The 24381-nt window shown below is 43.7% G+C and overlaps 1 protein-coding gene and 1 long non-coding RNA gene across 3 annotated transcripts in view; both read right to left on the bottom strand.

Moving 5' to 3' along the window:
* LOC146201122 (small ubiquitin-related modifier-like) overlaps positions 1-5162 on the bottom strand; it is a 39848-nt gene extending 34686 nt beyond the window's left edge. Inside the window, exons 1-2 of one of the 2 annotated variants that reach the window (XM_084595650.1) lie at positions 4895-5162; positions 4767-4829 (exon numbers count right to left, since the gene is read on the bottom strand). In XM_084595650.1, coding sequence (XP_084451776.1) covers positions 4767-4829; positions 4895-4912 — 81 coding nt within the window. In that variant the 5' untranslated portion in view covers positions 4913-5162. The remainder of the gene's footprint in view (positions 1-4766; positions 4830-4894) is intronic. The other variant, XM_084595649.1, reaches the window with a different exon arrangement.
* Positions 5163-16908: 11746 nt separating this feature from the next.
* Positions 16909-23081, bottom strand: LOC146201121 (uncharacterized). The gene is made up of 3 exons (XR_014704865.1): positions 22750-23081; positions 20120-20205; positions 16909-17043 (listed from the first exon to the last, which is right to left on the bottom strand). It is a non-coding gene; the product is annotated as an uncharacterized LOC146201121 (long non-coding RNA).
* Between the last annotated feature and the right edge of the window lie 1300 nt (positions 23082-24381).

Genomic DNA, 24381 nt, shown 5'->3' with positions numbered 1-24381 from the left:
CCGGGAAAAATTTGGTTTTACAAAAAAACGAGCAACCCTACGTATTTTGTATCGGTACTGGAAATACAATTTTTCAGAGTATACAGTATCAGTATGGAACATACTTTTTTTCAAGTACCTTGCCTAGCCCTGATCTTTATCTAGGTTACAACAGGCAGCAATCATGGAGGTTTAAACAATAAATCATAGCTGCATACTGGCAAACAATTTGCAATCAAACTGCCTTTCCCTAGTAGTTTCAGTAGCCAAAGGTTGTATGCGACATTAGAAACGATATGAGCCCACTCAGGGGTGGAAGCAGGATCGAGCATTTAGAGCAGTAAACCAAATTGAAACAATAAAATGAGAGTTTGGCACTTTCAAATTCTGTTTTGAAGAATGTTTCTCGTGTCGAACACTTTTAATAATAGGTTTTGTTCTGACATACGAAAATAAATTGACTCCTTTCTAATATATGTTCAATGCTTTGCTGACTACACCCACATTTCTGAAAAGAAAAGACAAACTGCCAAAACATGTACAGACATTCAAAATAACACAAATGACCTGAGGAATTCTTGCTTCTACACTTCATAACTGAACTAAGTCTGATGATAGAATAAAATGATGTCTACCACTTTAATGTGCTCAAGCATCATCACTAATTTGGAGTTTACATCAATGACTAGTATACGTCCGCTCTCTATCTTGTACACATCCTTTTTAATCCTATGCCTGTGCTGAAAAGTTCCAGGGCAGTGATCGGTAGTGCATTTAGAAAGGATAACTGCACTCAAGGGTAGCTAGCCTTTTCCTCCTCCAGATTCTTTTGCTTCACAGCATTCTGCCAGAGGCTCATATATTTTGACCAGAGCGACACTGCCGCTTCCTTAAACACGTTGGCGATAGGACATATTAGAGCACTGCGGGCTTGAAAATTGTTGCTTTGCCGGGTCCCGGCTGGGCTCGCGCTTGAAGTGGTGGGCCCAGGCCAAGCTGGGGCTAGCTAGTTACGGCTACTTTCGGAAATGAAGAAATCCTGGCGCTAAAATCATTGAAATGGTTTATGAATAAACAAAATCAGAGAAAAGACGTTGCAGTCAGCTCTTGCCCTGTGTGTCTGTTAGTGCTGTGAATCTTTCCTTTTATGAGTACTACACAGTAGATCTTATGAAGCGCTGCAATGCATGACAAACTGCTTGTTTACTTGAGCACGCGCTTACGAAGTTAAGTGCACAAAACATCTAGCGTGCGATTTTTCAGCCATCAGTGAGCCGCACTCTTGTATCATTTCCGTTTTGTGTTGCTGCTGGACATTTGATGCCCCATAAAAGCCACTGGAAAAGGACATTAAATCGACTGCTCGGCGGGCAGCAGTCTTCCCCTTTCACCTCAGCCTCAACACCCACCCCCCGGTTGAAAAGTCTATGCCACGAGAAACGCCATTGAATAATAGCGTATCACATTAGCAACCTTCAGGCATTCAAACACATATGATGATGCACAATAAGTTTATTTTTTTCCATCTCCATAATAATGTCAAGAGCTTTTCCTGCCCTTGATCACACAGGTTCCTGTGGTCGGGGGCAGTCTGTATGTGATTGAGCAAATAATTGACAATAAGGAGCCATGTTTAAAATCCACAGCTTTTAAACGTGCATGAGCACAAAAATCAGAAATTTCTTGACCAAACATTGCTTCTGCCGGTATTTTATGTGCCCTTCTCTATTCAGAAGAATATTTTGTCACATTTTTCTCCCACCTTGATTTGTTATGTACAGTCTTTGCCTACACGGCTCAATAGGTTCGCTTATAAGCATTGAAACGCGGCTGCTAGCAGCAATAATGGAATATGAATATAAGCTAGAGCAGAATGAGGGCGAAATTTGCCATCTACAAGATTTCGAACGCTAGAGTTGCTTTAAGGGACTCGTTACTGGGCTTAGAACAAAAATCCTAGGGCCGTATACTTTTGACAAAGACTGTACACTTACCTTAGCAATACTATCAGTCCTATTCAGGGCTAAAATAGGAGTGCGTTACCTCATAGTAGTAAACTGAGACATGAAATACAGTCACAAACAATGAAAAAAAAAAAAAAAAAAAACAGCAACGTGAACAGCATACCTACCATAGCGGATCCAGCAATTGAGACACCAGGGAGATTTATTCATGGCTGTTATTATTGGTAAGTATATTAACCTCATTTCGGACACAGAGGCTAGCACACGGGAAAGACGCATACAGAAGGTAGGTGGACAGTTCCTCGTGCGATAGCCAGTACACTAGCAACCAATAAGCTCAAATAAGCCTTGCTAATACAGTCTCGCGCTCTTCCGATAGAAAAGGAATACTGCATGAAGTCTTTTGAAAATCTTTTTTCTTCCATGTGCTTAGCATTTTTGTTCCGTGGAAACTGCGATGTCAATAAATACTAGGCCATTTATGATGGAATAAAAGGTTTGTTTTTTTTTTTTCCTTAACTGCACATTTTTAAGGAGTCTGCACAGACTGACTGCCGGGCCTAGGCCGGGCCGAGTCTGTAGCACGGGCCCGGTTGGAACCTGCTTCATGTTAGGGCGGGCTCTGGCCGCAAAATCAGGCCCATGCAGTGCTTAGCCTATATGGCTCTCACACACTCTTGAGAACAAGTCTAGTGAATGGCAAATTTGTGGTGTCATTCCTTTATGCTTAAAGTAGGCTTTTGTCTGATGTGGGCTTGATACACTTGCTACTAACAAAGAGGCACGACTGTGAAGTGCTTGCTTGTTTTAGCAGCTGAACCCTTACAACTTGTGGCTTGCTTTAAATTTACTTGAAAATTTGTTGCTTTCTACACTTTGCTAGCTTACTAAAACTTTTATATGTATTAAGCCCAGCACGAGGTGCATTATAACTCTGTCACAGCTGTGCTGGCTTTGCTTTGACAAAAGCAGCCCGTAGAGCGTGTACAGCTAGAAGCAAAATGAAAGGGAAAAGGGGAGCACGTGCCTTCCACGCTTTGCAAAGTGCTACCACCAACACAAGACGAGAATGGTTAACATGAAGGGTATGCTCGGAAAGAGCAGCCGACCAAGCTTACTTCGGATGAGTCTTTACCACTGATTCTTATCACCTGTCGGTGACAGCGCATTTGAAGCGTGGAGGCCACGCGCTCCCGTTCCCTTCAATAGTGATTCTAGCTGTACACGGAACTCGCAGCATGCCATTACCCTGCTGTACTTCTCATGGTCGCTTAATCAAACTGCATCGAATCACATTTTTGAAGGAAATACCATTAGCAGCCCCATGTGCAGCAAAAATTTTCGTACTGCTAAATTTGGTAGCAGAACATAGAGGCAGCCAGTTTGGAGCAGGATGAGGAAGGAAACCAGTTTGTAGCAGAATGGAGCTGCACCCCTACCCATTGAAGTTTTTGTATGCCTCATGTGACCAGATGCCTATTTGGGATGTGCTGAAACTAAAACTATGGGGGAGATCTCACACTGTCCATGAGTCCTGCACATCATTTGAAACCAAAGAAATTACGAAACTAGGTGGGCATCTTCCAAGTAACACAGTAAAGAACATAGTTAGAAATTCTCTGTTTGCAAAGCTACCTTTGCTGCCGAACTGCAAACTCGGGTGAACTAGCACTTCTGCAATTTTAATGCACTGTCAGCTATGACCAGTAATTGGCATTCATGCTGCAACAAACTTGGTGGCATTCACAAAAAAAAATTAGCCCCAACTCATTTGTCAAATGGCCTCACCATTGTGGTGCAGTGGTTAGGGCGCTCGACTGCTGTCCTTAAGGATGCAGGATCGAATTCAGGCCGCATTTTGATGGAGGCAATAAGCTAGATAGCCCTGTGCAATGCAATGTCAGTGCACGTTTGCACGTTAAAGAACCCCAGGTTATCGAAATTTCCGGAACCCTCCAGTGCGGCGTCGAGTCGCTTTTGACGTAAAACTTCATTACACCAAATCATTTGTCAATGAAATGAGCACTCTTGCCACCAATAATACGAATGCAGAACAGCATTTCCACCTTGCTAAAAATGGCACTCATATCAAGTCGCCAGATTTGTGGCTAATTCGACAGGGGGAAAACTCACTGTACTCCTCTAAACTTCTAAGAGCCCCAGAACCCCTGCAAATCTGCTGTGAAGTAATGCGAAAGCTTGAGCGTTGCTGCTGTACACGGTACATCACGCGCTCCTTGTCGAACACAACCAGCGTTACGTTGAACCCATCAAAATTCACCAGAGATCTATCATATGTTTACGGGAAAGGAAAGGCGCAGTAGCTTTAAACACTTAATCGTGCATCGCTTATATTTGCGTGTTTCCGCTGCCTGTCAGGCTATGCAGCTCATGCCAGTTTGGCAGGCCAGTTATTTATGCTCACTCGTACTCACTCGATGTTGATGAAATATTATTGTCACTCGCGGAATGTCGACACATCTCGCGGGCGATTTCCACCACGAGCCTAGAAAGGCTTTCGCCCGAAAAATGGTCGCGTTATCAGGATGTGAAGCATACAGGCCAAATAATAAAGTCGAATCCCGTCCTTCGCGGGCACGACAGAGCTATGAACACCGCACTCCAAAATACAGCTGTTTGGCAAGTGAGACAGCAATTTGTCGACTGAAAGCAAAACATCAAGCCCGGTCAAAATAATCCGCGTCAACCGTGGCGCGTTTGCGAGTGCGCGCTCGCCGGAGCGTTCGACCCAGGGGCGCGAAGCTAAGCCTACAGAGCACAAGGGAAGGCGGTTTGCAAGCACTCGGTTACGAAAATGCTCACCTGACCCACGACCTTCAGCTTGATGTATTCCGATGCGTTGTCTGGGCCCTCTGGCTTGGCATCCTGATAAGCAGAAGTGCGGCAGGTTTAATGCATACACAAGGAAGGAACAGCCGCAAGTGTCTCACCTGGCCCGAGCCGGCCATGACAGATCGCTCTCGGTCGTTCCCGACGTCGAAAAAGGCAAGACGATGACGCACGTGCACAAACGGCACAGAGCCTGCACTCTTATCGGAACACAAAAAGCTAAAGAGTCGCAGCTCCTGTAGCAACTACCGCAACGAACACACGCACCACGACAGCTAACTGCCGCCACAGCACAGTTATAATAGCCGCACAGTTCGGACTCCAAACACAGACCAAACAATTCCTTCTTTCCCCCAAGTGGCTCCCATGATGCCGCCACCATCGCGCTATTATTAATAATTAAATACATATTCTGCCCTTTGTATTAAAGCCCCTGGAAATTGGCTTTACTTTGTATTCGTATGGGGTGCCACCTAGCCCTTAATCCCCTTTCTCCTCTTTTCTTCGTTGCTTGTACTCAGTCAGAGCACTTTAATCATGGAGAACAAAAAAAAAAAAAAAAAATAGGAGGGAGTGTCGAGTGCCGCCAGCACAGAGGGAAGCAAACCATCACCATGGCATCACGAGAATTAGTCGTCACGTGACATGACAACCGGTAGTAGTGCGGGTAGGCAGTAGGCAGTAGCTGGTTTCGGTTGCGGTTTCGCACGCTTCGTACGAAACGCCGAGAGCGACATTTTCCTGTACAGTGCAGCGGTGCAGCAGTCGATTCGTGTAAACACTTGCGACTCGCAGCGATCGCGCGACCGTTTTGTCGAAAAGCGACAGTCGCAAAAGCATGCACATCATTTGTAACATGTACAGAAGCGCTATTTTGCGTGCGGTTCTTCCCGGTGGTAGCAATCTCTTAGTGGTGCACATTTCGCCACATAATCCTCATTTCTGGCTGCAACGTACAGCTGTGGTGTTGCGTATGAGATGCATTTGCACGCAGAAAATGTGTCGAGGTTCATGACAGTAACAAATCTTTAAAAGTGCTTGGAATCATTTGCTATGGTATCCATGCCATAGCAGATGATTCAAACAGTGCATGTTCAAATTATCTCTAAAATTCAATGCGATTACTTCTTCAAAGACATTTAAAATAGCTGCTCAACTAGTTTATTTGTATTCAGTTTGGTTTTCAGCACTATTCATATTTGATTCAGCAGCAAGACTATGCTATTCATAATCAGTTTGGTTGGCAAAACTACAATTTGCATGCCCCTCAGCACGTAATACCAGTTTCTCCATCTCAGTGCTGCCTATATTAATGAGTGCCTTCATGTAAATTGCAGCATACACTTCCTTTTCTTGACCTATGCCATTTGGTCTTCCTAGGTTTCATATGTGTGCACAGCTTTTGTCATTTCAGACACTGAAAGTAGCAGATGAAATCTGGCGATTGAGTGTTAACATGCAACACAGCTCAAGCTACTCAGCTGTGGCATGTACTGAAAAGAATTGTTACCAACTGAGACAGCCTCTACCAGCCAAATTTCAAGTGAAATATTTGTACAGTTAGTGTTAAGCACAAATAAACAAGAATTCTGGCACAATTGTGCTGCTGCTGAGGAAGAGTCTATAAAGTTTTCGAAACATTGCATGATATAAAATGACTATTCTAAGTACAAATATGTATATATTGGATGTTCTGTGTGGAATGAGTGTTTTATTCTTCTGTTGTAGTTTTATTTCAGTGTTTCTCATACTTAAAAACAATACAGCTAAGAGTAAGCACTGAAAAGTCGCGTCACTGCACGACAGAGTAATAGTGCATGGCCAGAGCGGTCAGTTGGGATCAAGAAATACTAAGCGCCCACTGCCTTTGCATCAGCTAAGCATCCCCACTTGTAGAGAAAAACTGTCTAGGGGCTAATTGTAAAACAGTGACCAAGTGTAGTGGCATGTCACTTAGTTGCCAGGACAGCATGCAGACTTGATGGAATTTTGACTTGTCTGTGAACATGAAATACTATACTTCTATGACTAGTGTACTTACCTACCCGAATCCTTTGCTTTGTTTAGATAACTATACTGCAAGCCCATACATCAAGTTCATCGTGGAGTGAATACACAGATCCTCAATACAATTAAAAGAACAGAAACCAATTGTAGTGGCATGTAAACACAGTGCAGTTCTCCGAAAGAGTCACGGCAAAACTGCACCTTGTGATATCAAATAAAATATCTCCTCTGAGAATTCAATATTCTTCTGAGAAAGAAAACTGTGCTTGGAACTCTGAACTGTCAAATAAAAGAAAAATGGAAGAAAGCGAGTGTGTGGATGTTAGGAGTCCTTTCCACGGGAGGCTAAATGCATTGCAAACCCAGATGTTTTATACTCGGTAGCTCGTGTAACAAGTAACGAATGCTAAGACAGAGAGGCAAGGAATGCAGCACTGAACTGCAAGATGTTTACTAGGTCAATATTATAATTGCATATAGTGAGAAAGCTGCTGGGTAATCTTGTCAATCCAAGAAAAATGCTTTTATTGACTGTTTACAGTCACCCGGCCTGTTTGAGACTGATTAAAAAAAATGCTGGCGATGCCCACCATCGAACCGTTTGAAATTATGGTTTCGTTTTGTACTTACACTTATTCCCTTAATCAACTGAAACTGGCAGTGCTTTTTTTCCTCAATGCTACCTATGCTTAAAAACCCATCTAATGTAGCTTTGTGTTTTGGATTGCTCATCTCACTGAATTTTATGTATTTACGGGCAGATATGGAGGCTTCTGGGTCATTTTACAATATCACCAAGCTGCAGGTGTACCGTAAAGAACACATTTCATGCTATGGCCAACCGCTGCAAGATCCTTCGTCAGGGAGTCTGTCTCCACAAAAGCATTGAATGTAAATGTATGGACCAGTGAGGCTTTACATAACTGCCAGAGGATGCATGCATATGTAATAGTCATTCGCAACTCATCCATATGTGCCATTTAGTAACTCAAATAGCATCTGCCTTGCAATTGAAACATGCCACTAGGATGCTACACGTGCTGACCATTTTATGCTTGTAATACTTGCTGTAATGCTAGTTGGTTCACACTGACCATTTGAGCGGCGCAAGGACATGATCACAGGAAAAGAAGATGGAAAGAAAGAGCGCTTTTCAATCCCCCTTCTTTTCCTGTGATCGTGTTCTTGTGCCGTTTTATTGATCATGTTATGCTGGGTTACTATTTCTTGAATGCGTAACAGCGCCCTCGCTTCACTGCCACTGGAAGGTTCTAGTCTCTGCCTCGTTCAATAGCCCTGGGTTTAGCTCGCCCCACCAGATTCTGCTCGCCTGAAGAGCTCATGCTGCATGATACGTCATCCTGTCCCATGTTAGATGTGTGTAGGTTTCTATATGCATTCCTGATTCTATTATTTTTTCTTTTTTTGCCTGTGTTTCAATGTTACTTTTTAGACGTTTCCAGGATCATGCACACATTCCTGTGAAGCTTTGTGGATGCGTTCCTACCTGCGCTGTAGTGTGTTCATTTCCTTCTCTGCCATTGTCATTTCCCTTCATTCACTCTCCAGGCCTTTGGGCTGCGTCGAATAACATTGGCCAGCACTACTGCTTCTTGTGTGCCTTGTTTTTGTGCTTTTCGTTTCCACTTTGTTCCCCTTAAAGCTGGATAGAAACTAGTCCATGCAGTTTCACACTTGGGAGAACCTGCCTGCTTTAATGCGAAGTCCCCAAGTAGACAAAAAGGGGGGGGGGGGGGGTACTGTTGTAATGCAGCAGTGATACACAGTGATATGCACAACATATAATAGTGATGATCGCACCTTGTAAACTAGCAGACAATGCTGTTTCGCCTTTGAGCAGTGTGGATGACCATATTACTGGGTTCTTTTCTATCACAAATTGAATAAATAGATAAGTTGGCAAAGCACTACTCTTGCTCATTCATTGCAATTGTGTTTTCTTCATGCATGCAGCCTTGTACTGTAGTCTCACTTCTTCACACTTGTGCAGTGTTGCATGTGGAGACAGGCTCTGTGGAATTTTCCATACAAAGGGGTCCTTGCAATGGGTATATACAGTGACAGCTTCATTTAGGGGAACATTATAAAAATAGCCAGCGAGCTCAACAGGGAAAGAGAAGTACATTGCTCTGAGAGGACACATAACATGCTGTAAGGTGCTGTGTTCCAGAGTCGTGAAGCGCACTAAGCTTTCGGTCAGTCCGAGATTGCTAATTAGGTACATGCTGACGCAACTGCATGAATTTTCACTTGACAATCATATCTGTGGAGTACTTAGAAGCACTCCATAATTTTAGGTGTGTGTAACATGGCTTTTTTGAGATTTCAGGCTGTTTGTGCTGCCTGATAGTAATGCTGCACTGCTCTGGTTGAAGCCAGGAAATTCAACAAAGCAAAGGATATTTTATCCAGATTTCTGCACGCTATACCATGAACATAAAATGAGTGTTGCATGTCTGTAGCAGCAAGCTTAAGCTGTTATATGCATATCCCCAGTTGTAGCATCTCGCATCCGTTACCAGTATAGTGGTCTTTGAAGCCAGAAAATAAATGTTTATCCTCCCCATTTTAGTTCTCCTCAATATTTGGTTCTTGCCAAGTAATTTCCATTTTTTTGCTACACTAAGCAGCATATCATTACTGAGTGCGCGGTAGAAGTAGGCGGTAGGATAGTTAGAGAGGATACCGGTAAGCTGTCTAAGGAGACGAAAGATTTGATTAAGAAACGGCAGAGTATGAAAGCTTCCAATCCAACAGACCAGATCGAATTGGCCGAGATATCAAAGCTAATCAATAAGCGCAAGGTGGCCGATATAAGGAAGTATAACATGGAGAAAATTGAGCATGCTGTAAAGAACGGGGGAAGCCTTAAAGCGGTAAAGAAGAAATTGGGCATAGGCAAAAACCAGATGTATGCGATAAGGGACAAGGCGGGCAACGTCATCACTAATATGGACAAGATAGTCAAAGTAGCCGAGGAGTTCTATACAGATCTCTACAGTAGCCAAAGTAGTCAGGACCGTAATGAGATTGGCGTCAGGGAAAAACAGTCAGACGTTCCACCAGTGACGAAGGACGAGGTCAAGAAAGCACTAGAAACTATGAAAAGGGGGAAATCAGCTGGAGAGGATCAGATAACTACAGATTTGCTGAAGGACGGGGGGGATATCGTGCTAGAAAAACTGGCCACCCTGTATACGCAGTGCCTGGTGTCATCGACGGTACCGGAAGCATGGAAGAATACAAACATTATCCTCATTCACAAGAAAGGGGACTCTAAGGACCTTAAAAATTACAGACCAATCAGCTTACTGTCTGTTACGTATAAGGTATTTACTAAGGTAATCGCTAATAGAATCAGGACAACCTTAGACTGCAATCAAGCAAAGGATCAAGCAGGGTTTCGGAAACGGTACTCTACTATCGATCATATCCATACCATCAATCAGGTGATAGAAAAATGCGCGGAATATAACCAGCCCTTATACATAGCATTCATTGATTACGAAAAAGCATTTGACTCAGTTGAAACCTCGGCGGTGATGCAGGCATTGCGAAATCAGGGGGTAGACGAGCCGTACGTGAAAGTGCTGGAAGATATATATAGTGGCTGCACAGCAACCATAGTTCTGCATAAAGAAAGTAACAAAATTCCCATAAAGAAAGGTGTTAGGCAAGGAGACACAATCTCCCCAGTACTATTCACAGCTTGTTTAGAGGAAGTATTCAGAGACTTGGAATGGGAGCAGTTAGGGATAAGGCTAGATGGAGAATACCTCAGTAATCTGCGATTTGCTGATGACATTGCCTTGCTAAGCAACTCGGGAGATGAACTGCAAATAATGATTGATGACCTAGACAGGAAAAGTAGAAAGGTAGGCTTGAAAATCAATATGCAGAAGACTAAGGTAACGTTCAACAGCCTCGGGAAGGAACAGGAGTTTACATTAGGTAGCGAAATACTGGAAGTAGTAGGCGAATATATCTACTTAGGACAGGTAGTAACCGCAGATCCGGACCATGAAAAGGAAATAACAAGAAGAATAAGATTGGGATGGAGCGCATTTGGCAAGCACTCGCAGATTATGACTAGCAGCTTACCGGTATCGCTCAAGAGGAAAGTATACAACAGTTGCATCTTGCCTGTACTCACCTATGGGGCTGAAACGTGGAGGCTAACCAAGAGAGTTCTACTTAAGTTGAGGACAACCCAGAGGGCTATGGAACGAAAAATGGTAGGGGTAACATTAAGAGATAGAAAGCGTGCAGAGTGGGTCAGAGAAATAACTCAAGTTAACGACATTCTAGTGGAAATTAAGAAGAAGAAATGGACATGGGCAGGACATGTAGTGCGAAGAGAGGATAACCGATGGTCGCTGAGGGTAACAAACTGGATTCCAAGGGAAGGAAAGCGTAGCAGGGGGCGGCAGAAAGTTAGGTGGGCGGATGAGATTAAGAAGTTCGCAGGGGTCAAGTGGATGCAGCTAGCACAGAACCGGGTTAAGTGGAGAGATATGGGAGAGGCCTTCGCCCTGCAGTGGGTATAATCAGGCTGATGATGATGATGAAGCAGCAGCATTTAACATTCTCAAGAAGCATGTTTATGCAGCTCAAGGCAATGCAAGGTAATGTGGTTGTGCGACAGAATTTTACCCGAATTATCATGCTGTAGAGGGTTGACACTATCGAACCTTCACGGTTTAGTCTCAAGGAAACTTGTTTGAAAATTCATCTTGCTCAGTTGCAACTCATTATTTGAATTCATCTTCCCTCAGTGTGATCAAGGGCCCTGCCCTGATAAAAATGTGCAAGTACCTGTATATAGTTGTGTCATTGCAACTGGAAGAATGTTTAGCCAGGTTGAAAATTCTTTTCAGATTGTACATTTTTTTTTTCATTCTGCACCATAATATTGCCCAATTCATTTCAGTCTTATAATGGGCCTTACCATCTTCCTTAGCCATTAATTTGGTGGCATCTTGCTCGTTGGGCCAAGGATAGAACGACACAAGTTGATTACACGGCATGTGCTCTATTGGGACATGAATCTCGCCTCTTGTTTTTGGCTCAGCACCAAACCCTCGGTACCCATCATAGATATGTACCCTTTTAAGAGAGACAAAAAAATTAACAGTTTTGTCGGCTCACCATCATGATGCCCAGCACCCACAACATAACGATTAATCAGAACAAGACGTGGCACAGACAAGACAGGCTTGCTATAATCTAGCTATAATTGCAAGAATTATACTTCATGAAGAATCAAGCCACTGAGTGGTGCCGATGCTTCTGTAGTCACATCAGCAAGCAGACAGTGGATATCATTTCATTAATGCAAAATAGTTTCCAGAAAGGTCACGTCGCACCCAAGCCCGTTTTCAGGCACAGTACACACGAGCCACTTATGATGGACACGTTGCAGGGACAACGGCGTGCATGCATGGTCACTACAGGGAGCGGAACAAACACGATTACCTGCACAGATCGAACTTTATTTCAGCATTCAGAATGCAAGATATGTGTAGTGAGCTTTTCAAACGAATCAAATCCTTGTAGGCAATTTCAACCACGAAATAATTAAGAAGTAAAAATTAAAAAAAAAAGAAATGAATCAATGAGAGCAGGAAATCTGCAGTAAATAATAGGTGCATGTTATTGCCATTACGAAAAGCATTTTCTTTTTTTTTTGGCTGTTCATAAGACAATGAGGGAAATGTATATTGCAGAAAAATGCCGCTGGTCAGCTGTTCACAGGATTTCACGTGACGTCTGAAGTGCTTACATGTGCAAACTGCCTGTCTTGAGAGTACAAAAGCTTATGAGATGTTATTTTCTGCATATACCTTTGGTTTTTCATTGTAATGCACTTCAAAGGACTGTGGTAGCAGCCCATTTCTTAGCAAACTCAGTCTGAAATTACCTGCTCCTTCTTATACCTCTGCGACGCGAACACTTGTGATCCTCATTGAGGTTTTCAGGAAGCATTGAAGCATCCAGTGCTGCACGGCTGTTTTGAATGACCACTGAGAAGCTTCCTTCGTGTGCGTTAGGTGACATCGAGGGTGGCGACGCCCGCTCTCGGATGTGCTTCAAAACTCAAGAGCGCTCAGAAACAGCTTCGATCCAAGCAGGCTCGGGCACGATTGCACGAGTTGAATGCAGATCGAGTTCAATGAGGATAGAAAGTGTTTGTGTGACCGTGTTACATACCTTCTACTCATTAATTTCTGCTATAAATATGCCTAAAATCTTTGCTCCTTGAGTCATACTTGAGAGTACCAGCATTCATCACTCTCATGAAGTGTTACTGCATGCAGCTTAAGGCATGCCAGATGTAAACAAATGCCTTGTGCCATGTATTTGCACCCCAAGGTTCACACTATGCTCTGTGAGCCGCATGATAAAGCTGAATCCATAGAGCCTTACACACTTTCGTGCAGGTGGTTTTCTACTGAGATCTTGCTTGCAGGTACTCTTCCTCTTTATTATTATGGCTTACAGTGCGTTTTTTTTTTTTTTTTTTTTTAATGAGAATATCATGAGGTCTGTCCTGCACAATGTGCAGAAAACTTCCATCCTTCTAACCTTATACTGCTCCAGTGGGGAAACTGAATAACACATAAGATTGCATTTCGTTTCAGATTGTGTCTGTACTTTTCTTCCTGTACCATATAACACTGCCCAATCTATTACACTTGTCCTAAAAAATCTTACACACCTTCTTAGCTTTCTCAGCCATTTCTACAGTAATCGTTCCATTCACAGAACAAGAATGCGTTGTTTTTTTGTTTTTTTTTCTCGGCACTAAAACTTGGTTACAAGCCCGCCGTGGTTGTGTGCCCACAACTCATACCTATATATAAAGAGGCCAAGAACACTAGCAACAATGCCGTCCGCGCACGGTTGTAATGAGAGCATTCGGAGTACAACGATTAATCCCAATAAACACATCTGTCGAGACATCACACGAAGCAACGATAACAAGCAACCATCACAAACATACTTCACGAAGCATCAAGCAGCAGATTGGTGCCGGCTTCTCGACGCTTCTCCGTGCAGACAAAATTGTTTCGCGCACGTAAAACACAGTTTTCAGAAAGGGCACTTCACACCCACGGCAGTTCTGAAGCACAGCACATACACGAAACACGATTGATATCAGTGATCGGCACGTAACACGAACAACATCGTATGCTCGCGATCGCTACAAGCACACGAATGAATGCGACTAGCACAGCTCAAAATTCATATCAACATTCGGAAAACAAAGCGTGCGCAGTGAGCTTTTCACTCGTAACAGATATACTTGCAGGCGATTTCCAACTTGGCAAAACCGCAGACGTTCCGAACGTATCACTTTCGCTACACTCCTACTAATTGTGGCTGCTATGAAACTGTCTACGCGCACAGGGAATTAATTCACTGCGGGGAGCTGCTTCCTGATGATGTCCGTGAAAATCCTGCAGCAATAAACACGTCGAGGCACCGCAACTGTGTAGCAGTAGTAGTACATCTTCCGTAGGTTTGTCGGCCACTCGTCAACTCGGTGCAGGCCAACTCAGCTGGGGGAACTGTCACTCGATGCTTGTGCACATGGCAATCCAAACTTCCAAGTCGCTTTGAATAATCGTAATAAACGAGCAATAGCGACATGAAGTCTATCTTTCATCGACGGGCACCGTCCGCCTAGGCCTTCTTTCGCCTACGCTCGGTCGGCGGCCATCTTTGAAAAAGTAGGAGGAGCTTGCGATGCGCCTCCAGAACGCATGCGACAAAAGTTGAAGTTCGCGAACTCTGTGCGGCAGCCGGGCGGAGGACGCATGCCTCCGTCCGCCCCATTGTTAGGACCTGGCGGATGCGTTCTCGAGCGGACGGGCGCAGCGCCCAAATAGTGACCGTACAGCGGCCTTAAAGGGGCCCAAAACAGCCATAGCAATACAGTTTCCCGATGCCTAGTATGTGAAAGAATGTCGATGTAAGATAACCTTCCCGCAAAAATTTTTTAAATGCGGCATTTGGAAGCAGAGTTATTTGCAATCAAATTCTGAATATCTGCGCCTTCGCGGCTTTCCTCCTCTTTTCAACTTTTTAGCGCGCGCAAAGGCTGGCCCTCCTCCAAGGCCTCGCCCACTGACACGTCACAACTGACGCATCTGCGCTTTTACTTTTTTTGCTTAGCGCCGCACGCCGCAACTTCCGTTTTGTCGCTCTTGCTTGCCGACGCGCCGCCGGAGGCCTGTTGTCGTCTGCTTCATCGTCATCGCCCTTCGGCGCGAACTCGCAAGTTTTGTTGCCACGCCATACATCCCTGCCGTTGACCTCACCTTTGATTTTGTGTTACGTCGTGTGCGCGACGGGTGCAGGACAGTTTTGGGCTAGACTGGTCGCTCTCTTGAATTCGCGAAGGCAGTTATCGAAGCGCTGAATTGTTGACGGGACATGAGCGGGAGGTTGTTACAGTGTGCAGTCCCTGACTGCGAAGGTATTGCTAGTGACGGGAGGAAAAAAATTCTGCATCAAGTGCTTCAAAACGCCAACCTCTGGAAACAGTGGCTACAGCTCATCGGATAGCCAGCATCGGTGAACAAAGCGTTTATCTACGTTTGCTTTACCAGGATATTTGGTTCGCGATTGGGGGATCCCAACAAGACTGAGTCTGCGTGAAGGAGCGGTACCAAGGCTGTTTCTTCCAACCCTGCCGGTAAGTGTAAAATGAAAAGATTGTGATATTAGCTTTAGACGCGTTATCACAGTAGTGTGGATTTTTTTTTTTTTTTTTTTTTAGCTCGGGCGATCTTGCTCGGCGTTGTGGCATGCATATAGCAAGATTTGTCATGATCACTGTGAACTACACTGCTCAAAATAAACCAGTGGCGAGCTTACGATGGGATTTTATTTTTTAATGTTACGCTAGTCGACCCCACGCACAAATGCACCCATATAAGCCGTATACTGTCATAGTCGGGGTTCAGCAGCGGATTCTTCAACGGCGTGTACTTATGGGGGTCGAGTCCCTTCTCGGTAGTCATTCGCCGAAGTCGCTTTTCGAGCTCGGGGTCCATAATATCCGTACCGCAGCAAGAGCATGAGATGTTAGCGAAAGACTAGAAATTCAGAATCGAGATCGCAGAGAGCGGTCTTCCGGGCGTTGCGGAGGGAAACTCTCTCGTGCACCTTGCCCGAACCGCCCGAACCTTGAAACCTTCGTGTTTAGGCTCCTCTTGCGTTCGACTATACGATGTCCCTTCGTGAAAGATAACGATCGATTGTAAAGAAAAAAAAAAAAGGAAGGGGATGAGGAGAATGGGACTGCGTAGTTGTGCGCTGTGGTGTAGTTTGTCAGCCGCGGTTCGGCGTCAGCTGACTGCAACGGAGAACGCGCGCGCCGACAGGAAGTAAACAAACTCTGTTCGGTGCCCGATTATTATCGCAGCATGACTCCCGCCCTGTAGCATTTTTTTTTTTTTTTTTTACGCCATGTGGTGTTTGTACAGAGCGCACTCTGAAATGTCGCGCGAATGGAGCCGCGTCCAAGTTCACCGACCGAGGCAGCTAGGAAAGAAACACGTGAAACCGAGATGGGCGTTGATAAGAAGAAAGAGAAGAAAGGAGGGACACTGTCAGGAATGAAGAGATGGAAACAGAAAAAAAAAAGTGCCAAGAGGCTTCACCCTTCAGCAAAAAGGGGGGAGGGGGGGATCGCAAAATAAACGTTATCACTCGCGTGAACTGGCTTAGTCGCTCAAAGTTGTGCCTCTTTATCCCTAAGCGATCAGCTGCCGATCGGAAGTGTAAGAGTTGGTTTTGACAGGAGTTATACACAACTAGATTTTTCCTGCGGAAAGGGCGGGGGGGGGGGGGGGGGGGGGGGATAAATCGCAACAAGGGAAGAGGACTTCTCCAAATGGCTCACCGACAGCAATAAAAGCAGGAGCCTTCTCCGGTTCCTAACGGAAAATAATTTGCACGGGTTCTTATAATATGCCTTATGGCAAGCTTGCGTAATAAAAAAAAAAAAAGAAAATACAGCGCGCGCATGCAGTAGTGCAACGATCGAGTGACACAGTTCGGCACAATGTTACAAGTGGCTCACAAATGCGTATTTATTTTTGTCCCAGATTTTCCAGGAACAGCGGGTGCAGATCATCAGCCAGCTGGATAGAATGGAAGTGGACCTCGCAGGAGATGGGCGTTGCGGCTCCCCGGGCTACAGCGCCAAGTACTGCACGTTTGTTACAACGTTGTTATCATTCAGACTGACCATATTCTACAATGGGAACAGGTAAGAATAGGAGAGGTAAGGCAATACTGCGATACGAAAATTGGCAAGCTGCAATTCCTATTAACTGTGTGAAGTCAGCTGCAGTGCCCAATAGTGCGAGCATGGGGCCTGGCCTCAACTAACGAGTCTCAGTGCAGTCTTTAACAAAAGGCGCCAATTTCTGCATATTATTAGGAGAAATTTATTTCAGCCTCACCAAGAATGCCCTTGGCAAGTGCTGCTTGCATGTCTATATATAAAAAGAATCAAATTAATCATTATATAATACAAACAATTGAATTACAAAATGTTTCATCGTTGCAAACCATTGGGGAAGAGGTACATTTGCTGACATATATTATTATGTAATGAAGTTTTAATTTCATCTATCTACAAACTGCCACCCAGCTATCTGGACATATTGCAAGAGCAGCAAATCGCCCATACAGCACTACTTTGATGCTTGGCGCATTACTAAAGATGCATGCAGTTGCTTGCTTTAATAATTAGGGCGAATACATGGTAATAACATTATTCTATACTGCATTTACTAAGTTAAAAGCTGTGAGCAAGTCAAAGGGCTGTGAAGCAATAGAACCATGGATCCAGACAATCACAAGTCTATGTTGCTGCCCTGGGCCAGGGTAATGATGACCTGATCATCAGCATGTAGTGCAGCGTGTTGAACCACATATGCGATAAGCGTGATGGCCATGATAGACCATACAGCAAATGCCTGCATTAGCTCCTTGCAAACAGGCAATGAATAGCAGAGGTAATCTGTTTTGTATAGGTTTTTTTTTTTCTAAAGTTTTTCACTTTGATATTGTTTGGAAGGTGCACGGCTCACACTTGTGGCATTTGTCATTCAATGATAAATTTAAGAGATAGGTAATGCAAATAGAACTTCACGGAAAAAACTTTTTACACATCCGCACATTACAGCATGACATAGCCAAGAAAGAAACCCATAATGAAGTGAAGAAACCACATAATGTAAATGTGAGTGCTGAGACTGCGAGATTAATTTAATACTGAGGCAGCTTGGTTATAACGCCAGTAAGAAACACAAAAACAATGGGATGTTCTATACTTTCTTATACTGACAATTGTTTGGTCAACAACACCTCTTAGATTTCTTGTCACAGTAAAATAGCAGTACAAGACCAGGTGTCTTTTAACGAATATGTTGCTAAAACTGTTTTCAACTGCAATGCAGCAGCTGTAAGCAGGTTCAGCATCTATGATTGACTAGAATACACACCAACACTACCAACTCATCAGTCAAATATATATATATATATATATATATATATATATATATATATATATATACACACACACTCGGCACGTTGTTTTTCCTTCCACTTTGCATTTAATGCTCTTTATTCCAATAATCATCATGAGAGGAATTCCTGTAAATGTCAACAGTATAAACATAAAAAAAAAAATGTTTGCCTTGCACTCGCAGACTGTTCGCTCCTTTAAATGCTATATATATATATATATATATATATATATATATATATATATGTATATGTGTACATTTTTACAGATTCATGTGCTTTCAGGAAGCTAAACTGCATTCTCATGAACTCCCTGTTCCTGAAGGACATTCGACAACTCTCCCCTAAAGCCCAAACATCCTCCCTTGAATCATTTCATAATTTGGTCATCAGATTTGCTCCCAAATCAATTGCATACTCGGATGATGGGATGCAAGCAAGATAAGTTGAATGGAAGAGAAGGATACGACATTATTTTTTACTCCAGTGCCAGTACGCATTCCAACTTTTCTACATTGCATATGCAAACAATCAATCCTTGCATGAAGCATTTAATGTATGTTCATAATATTGTCATTGTAAAAGGAACAGAGGCCAGAGGAAATAGAACTCAGTAAAAAAAAAAATCAGAAGTTCATCTATGAAAGCCTGTGCTTCATTCGCACCTCCTTTCGATTCTTCAACTTGCTAATTAGCCCAACTAAGCAGATCGCGTTTAGTTAATGCTACAATAGCCACTACGACCAGCACTCCCCTTAGTACAGTGCTTGATCTGGAGCTGTCATGTTATCAGGCCAGGTAATATGAGACCTTACAATTACGACTCACAGGAGTCAATTCTGACGTCTGCCAAAAAAGGGCACCCACTATGTCAAGTGAATCCCAACTCCTGCTCAAAGTATGCACCCAATGAGAAATTTTCCACAATCCTTCCATCCTGACATTAAATACTCTGCTGTAAAATTAGCTGAACCTATCTTGTGTCTTTCTCTTCGAATCTCAAGACTGCTGCCATGTCAAAGGTAGTTTTCATACATTTTGAGGAGACTGCGGTGCACACTTCTGACATTCTAAGAATGCTTCATATAATATCGTAAACACATATTTGCTAGCATGGTAGCACTAGCCATTCTATAATCCCCTTCCATAGAAAAAGTGAGACAGGAGGCTGCAGACTGCACAGGCCATCTAAGGGTCCTCATTGGAAGTCACTGCTCTTATGTTAGAATAGGCAGATGGGATGACATAAAGAACGAAGTTGAGGACAAGCATGAAGCGCAGGCTGAAAAAACACCTCGTCTCTTTTGTGCTCCTCATTTTAGTGCAGTCCCAAGACAAAGGCAGTTTTTAAAGAACTGGAAGTTATCAGCGCAAGTTTCCGACCACTCTAGAACCATCTCGAATGTCCCGAGGCTACTGTATTGAAGCTGCAAGAATGCTCAAGGTTCACTTGACCACCTGAACTAATGATGATCGCTAGAATACAACAGCAGGGAGAACACAGGTGATTCAAGATATGATGTTGTATATAGCCCATGTCATACATTCATTTTGCTGCTTGGAGATCATTGCATCACATTCTTAATTCTAAAGGCACTGAACATAGTAGCTAAATCAGAAGCAATTTCTGCTGCAGTGTTGTGAATATAATGCATAATGGTTCCTTATGGTAGCCTCTTCTGTATAATTTTGCTGGTAGGCAACAAGAAACACATTTTTTTCCAAGGTATGAAAAATTAATTCATATTTACCTTCTTTATAGGTCACATCTGGCTGTAATTCACTTTAATGAAAATTCCTCAAGGCTCCAGGCACAGACAAAAAAAGGAGATGACCGCTGGAAAGTAAAGATGGCAAAAGCAAGGAAAGGACATTTCAGTGTGGCTCCAGTGAAAACGCAGCCTACGTTTTGTATGTTCAAAGTTTGTTCTACTTATAATATTACACGAAAAACTAAGTGCACTGTTGTAATCTCGATAACTATTTCTTGCAGCGTACGTCCACAAGCTCCTCCAAGATGTGGAGAAACGGTCTGAGGGCTCTTCGCACAGAGAGACAGCTGCAAGCACAGCTTCAGAGCGTCACTTTATGACGGATGCCTATGAAAGACCGTCAAAAGAAGAACTGATTGCTGCTCACAGACACAGATTTGCTCTTCACAATGACTAGTCAATTACACAGTACAACTGTCAGTGTGCTTAACCTAAATGCTAAACAGACGCATCATTTTTTAAAATTACACAGCGCAACAAACATAGGACAAGCGAGTAGACGGGAACAGCGCTGACTATCAACTGCATGACTTATTGAAAGAACACTAATATATACAAAAATGCTCTGACAACCAAGTGCGCATTTTCGCAGATAAAACAACATTTTAAGTTTTATCTACGAACATGCGCACTTGGTTGTCAGAGCATTTTTGTATATATTCGTGTTCTTTCAATAAATCATGCAGTTGATAGCGCTGTTCCCGTCTACTCGCTTGTCCTATGTTTGTTGCGCTGTGTATTTTTAAAAAATGATGCACCAACTAGCTCAACTCACAGTTCTTTTGAGACTGGAATCAGCGCCGCAAAGCATTGGCCACTGGAGCCAAGAAAATTGTTTCAATATATTTGCTGCGGCTGACAATAGCTGGAGCGCAGTTTCATATGACTTTTGTTGTCTGAGTGAGTGCAACCTTGTACCCATATCTCTGCGTTTTCCTTGTGGCTGCGGCTAAGCAAAAGTGCACACAAAACATGTTGCTGTTTGCTTATCGCGGCAACTACACATGGTGTGCGACCGCTCGCAGGCCTTTCAAGTATTATATCAAAGCTGCCGCTTGAAACAAAAGTAAAAAAGGCAGAGCAACTGTGGGTTCAAGGTGTGTAAGGCTAGATTGCGAATAATTATGCCAGTCAGAGTTTTTGAGGCCAAACTAGAAGTAAATGGAAATTTCAAGTGAGCCGGCTTCACAAGTGACCATGTAACATCTCTCTTTTCATGGGCTTGCTGTTCCCAATCCGTTAAGCTACACAGTTTACAAGACAACAGTGTAATTATGCTGATTATTATTATGTGCGCGAAATGATACAGTGTTCTTAGCAGCAATTTAAACTGCTGAGCGACTCAATCAACTTCAGATTTTTTTCCTCCTGTCGACAGAAAAACAAATGCTAAGGTAGGAACAAAAGGCTACTAATACAGTAGCTTGACGAGGTTTTTACCCCTGTTTGACATGGACGACAGACAGTCATATTTTTACAGTGATCTGCTAGCGAAAAAAAAAAAAAAAATCAGCAAGTAAAAGAAATGTGCAATATGGACAGGTGCTGTGTCGGAAACAAAGTGTGAGAAATGTACATGTATTTACATTCACTTGCCACTGACTCTTGTACACACTTTGAGTATCTTTAACGCGCAGAACATAAAAGAAAGACATGGTGACAAAAAAAAATTATATAGTGTCACATACATTCGAATGTACACCGGCTCAAGCATAAGAAACAACAAGGTGGTCAGTTATAAAACTAAGAAAGCACAGTTTTTCGCCGAGGAGAGGCAAAAGGCAAAGTCGTTTTCTTTGTTTCTTCGGTGCGTCCTCATCACTGCACGTCATATGAAACCTTGCAAGGGCCAGATACAGCATGCGTATGCTAATACTACATGTTTATCGCGGCGGCTTGTATGTATACCTTCCGGCTCTACCGCTCAGTCGGTTGTGGTGAAACTGCGCACGGAGCTTTGGTTTGGTTTGGTTTGTGGGGTTTAACGTCCCAAAGCAACTCAGGCTATGAGCGACGCCGTAGTGGAGGACTCCGGAAATTTCGACCACCTGGGGTTCTTTAACGTGCACTGACATCGCACAGCACACGGACGCCTTGCTTTTCGCCTCCATCGAAAAGCGGCCGCCGAGGGCGGGATTCGATCCCGCGTCCTTGGGAACAGTAGTCGAGCGTCGTAACCACTGCGCCACCCCGGCGGGGTGCACGGAGCTTTGATATTACGGTAAACTTTGTTTACTCGTAGGAAGTTAGGTAAGGGTGCTTAATTCGTTGCTGCTGCGTACAATGCAAACCCGCAGTCTGTACCGGGATCGGGGCCGAAAGCCGCCAACGCCGGCGCACGATTCCGCGGGTTCGCGCACGGCCGAGCCAGGTAGGCGCAGTTGTCTTAGGTAATTTACTATAAGGCAAAAGTTTATAACCTACAAACTCACTACGAGGCAAAATGCAACCTCCGTGAGTAGTTTCACGCAATCAAGTCAACGGTTAAGACGGTAGGATTTTAATAGCCGCCACAGTAATGATGCATCACAACAATGACTAACTCATTGCACCTGTGAAACCGTCGCTTATCTGTGCGCTATGTTCAAGCTAGTAAACACATTACTTACCAGCGTATGTTGTCGCCTTGACTTGATCCGAGGTGCGTATTTTGGTTTGGTGGACACAGGAACGGAGCAGCGGTTGCCTCCGAAATTTTGCTGCACTACGTAAGGCGCAGTGGATTGGGGCCCGACATTTAAAGCACCGACTTAATGCTGTAAACCTGTAAGCCGACTTCGAAGTTCATTTCGCATGGGCGACACAAGAAACGAGAACATTCACAGGCGGAAAGTGCCCCGCAAGTACACTGCTAGTACAGTGAACTAGAATCACTGTACTGCTAGTAACTGAAACGAGACCGCCGCTTGCGACTGCGCCATGACCGCGCCGCGGACCTTGCCGCGATTGCGATTGCCGTGGTGCCTGCGCGAAGGGCAAAGATGCGCGCGTGCGCGCGCGAGACCGGAAGTGCAGGAAAAAAAGCTTTGAAAGAATGTTTCTGTCTACAGAACATCCTAATTTTCTTTCCTGATAATTAAAAGTTAAGCGTATTTCAATTTTTCTGGCATAAGCGATAGTTTAATGGCTGTGTGACGTCGCAAAGAAGCAGACCAATAGTCATTCGAAAACGCATGCACGTAGCAGCGTTGCACAGAGGAGAAGGAGGACTGGCAAAAGTCGAAGGAAAGAACGCGCCAACTTTCGAATGGGATTGTGGGACCTGCACTGCGCGCAGACGTGTATTATTGCGTTCCAATGTGTATCGCAGCATAATCTAGCGACTGAGATAGTTTGTGAGGAGTGCTCGGGAGGTGTTTGTGGGCCCCTTTAAGAAAGAGCGCGCGCTCTTTCTTCGGCCTTCTCAATCGCCGCGTGAACAATGGGAACTTTTCACCTTGAGTCACGCTCTCCGCCGCCGCAAGGGGCGCGACCTGCTCACTGTTCGCTCCGCATCTGCTTCAGTGGCGGCGGGTGGCTTTTGCCTGGTTTCGCGCTGTCGCCCGCGGGTTTCGTGGTGAGTGCAGACCCTAAATGAAAGATTACAGAAGGTAGATGCTGCAGCGGCATCCTGTCAGCGTGCTACACACGTTAATGGAGTCTTTATATTAAAAAACACTGTCGCTCAGCAAACGCTCGACAAGCATATGACATGTATTGAGGCATGGTATCTACTTTTGTTCATTTTAATCTGAATTTTTGCCCAAGCCTGTACAAGAAGAAGATGTATAAAAAAAGTGAATGAGCAGTGATCACATCGAAGTTTCTTCAAGGCAAACATAACAGCAACAATGGCAAAACCGTCTTTCAGCGCTAGATGAGAAACCATCGAGGTAACACCGAAGATGAAAATAATTTTATAAAAATGTAATGTAAGTTGCACAATGCTTACATGACATAAAGTATTAGTAGTATAACGTCAGAGTTAACGCTTTTAAGTTTTGTTTTCAATTGTGCTATAATTTATAGATCAGCAAATGTTTTATGTTGTATTATAAACATTATTTTAATTTTGCAAATAAACGTTGGTTTAATGAAATGTTTACATGATATCATGATTATTTCATGAAAAAACAGGAAATCTATTTCAAGCACTCATTCCTAGCAAAATTTTCTTTCTTTTTCTAGTATGTTTTTGAACTAACAGTTCCTTGTAACTGTCTGTGCAGTAATGCCTGCCTTAGAGAGCAATCGCTGCCCCA

The sequence above is a fragment of the Amblyomma maculatum genome, chromosome 2 (genome assembly GCF_055883805.1).
Source record: "Amblyomma maculatum isolate TAMU_Amacu chromosome 2, ASM5588380v1, whole genome shotgun sequence".
Lineage (NCBI taxonomy): Eukaryota > Metazoa > Arthropoda > Arachnida > Ixodida > Ixodidae > Amblyomma > Amblyomma maculatum.
This window is presented reverse-complemented; position numbering and strand designations above follow the sequence as displayed.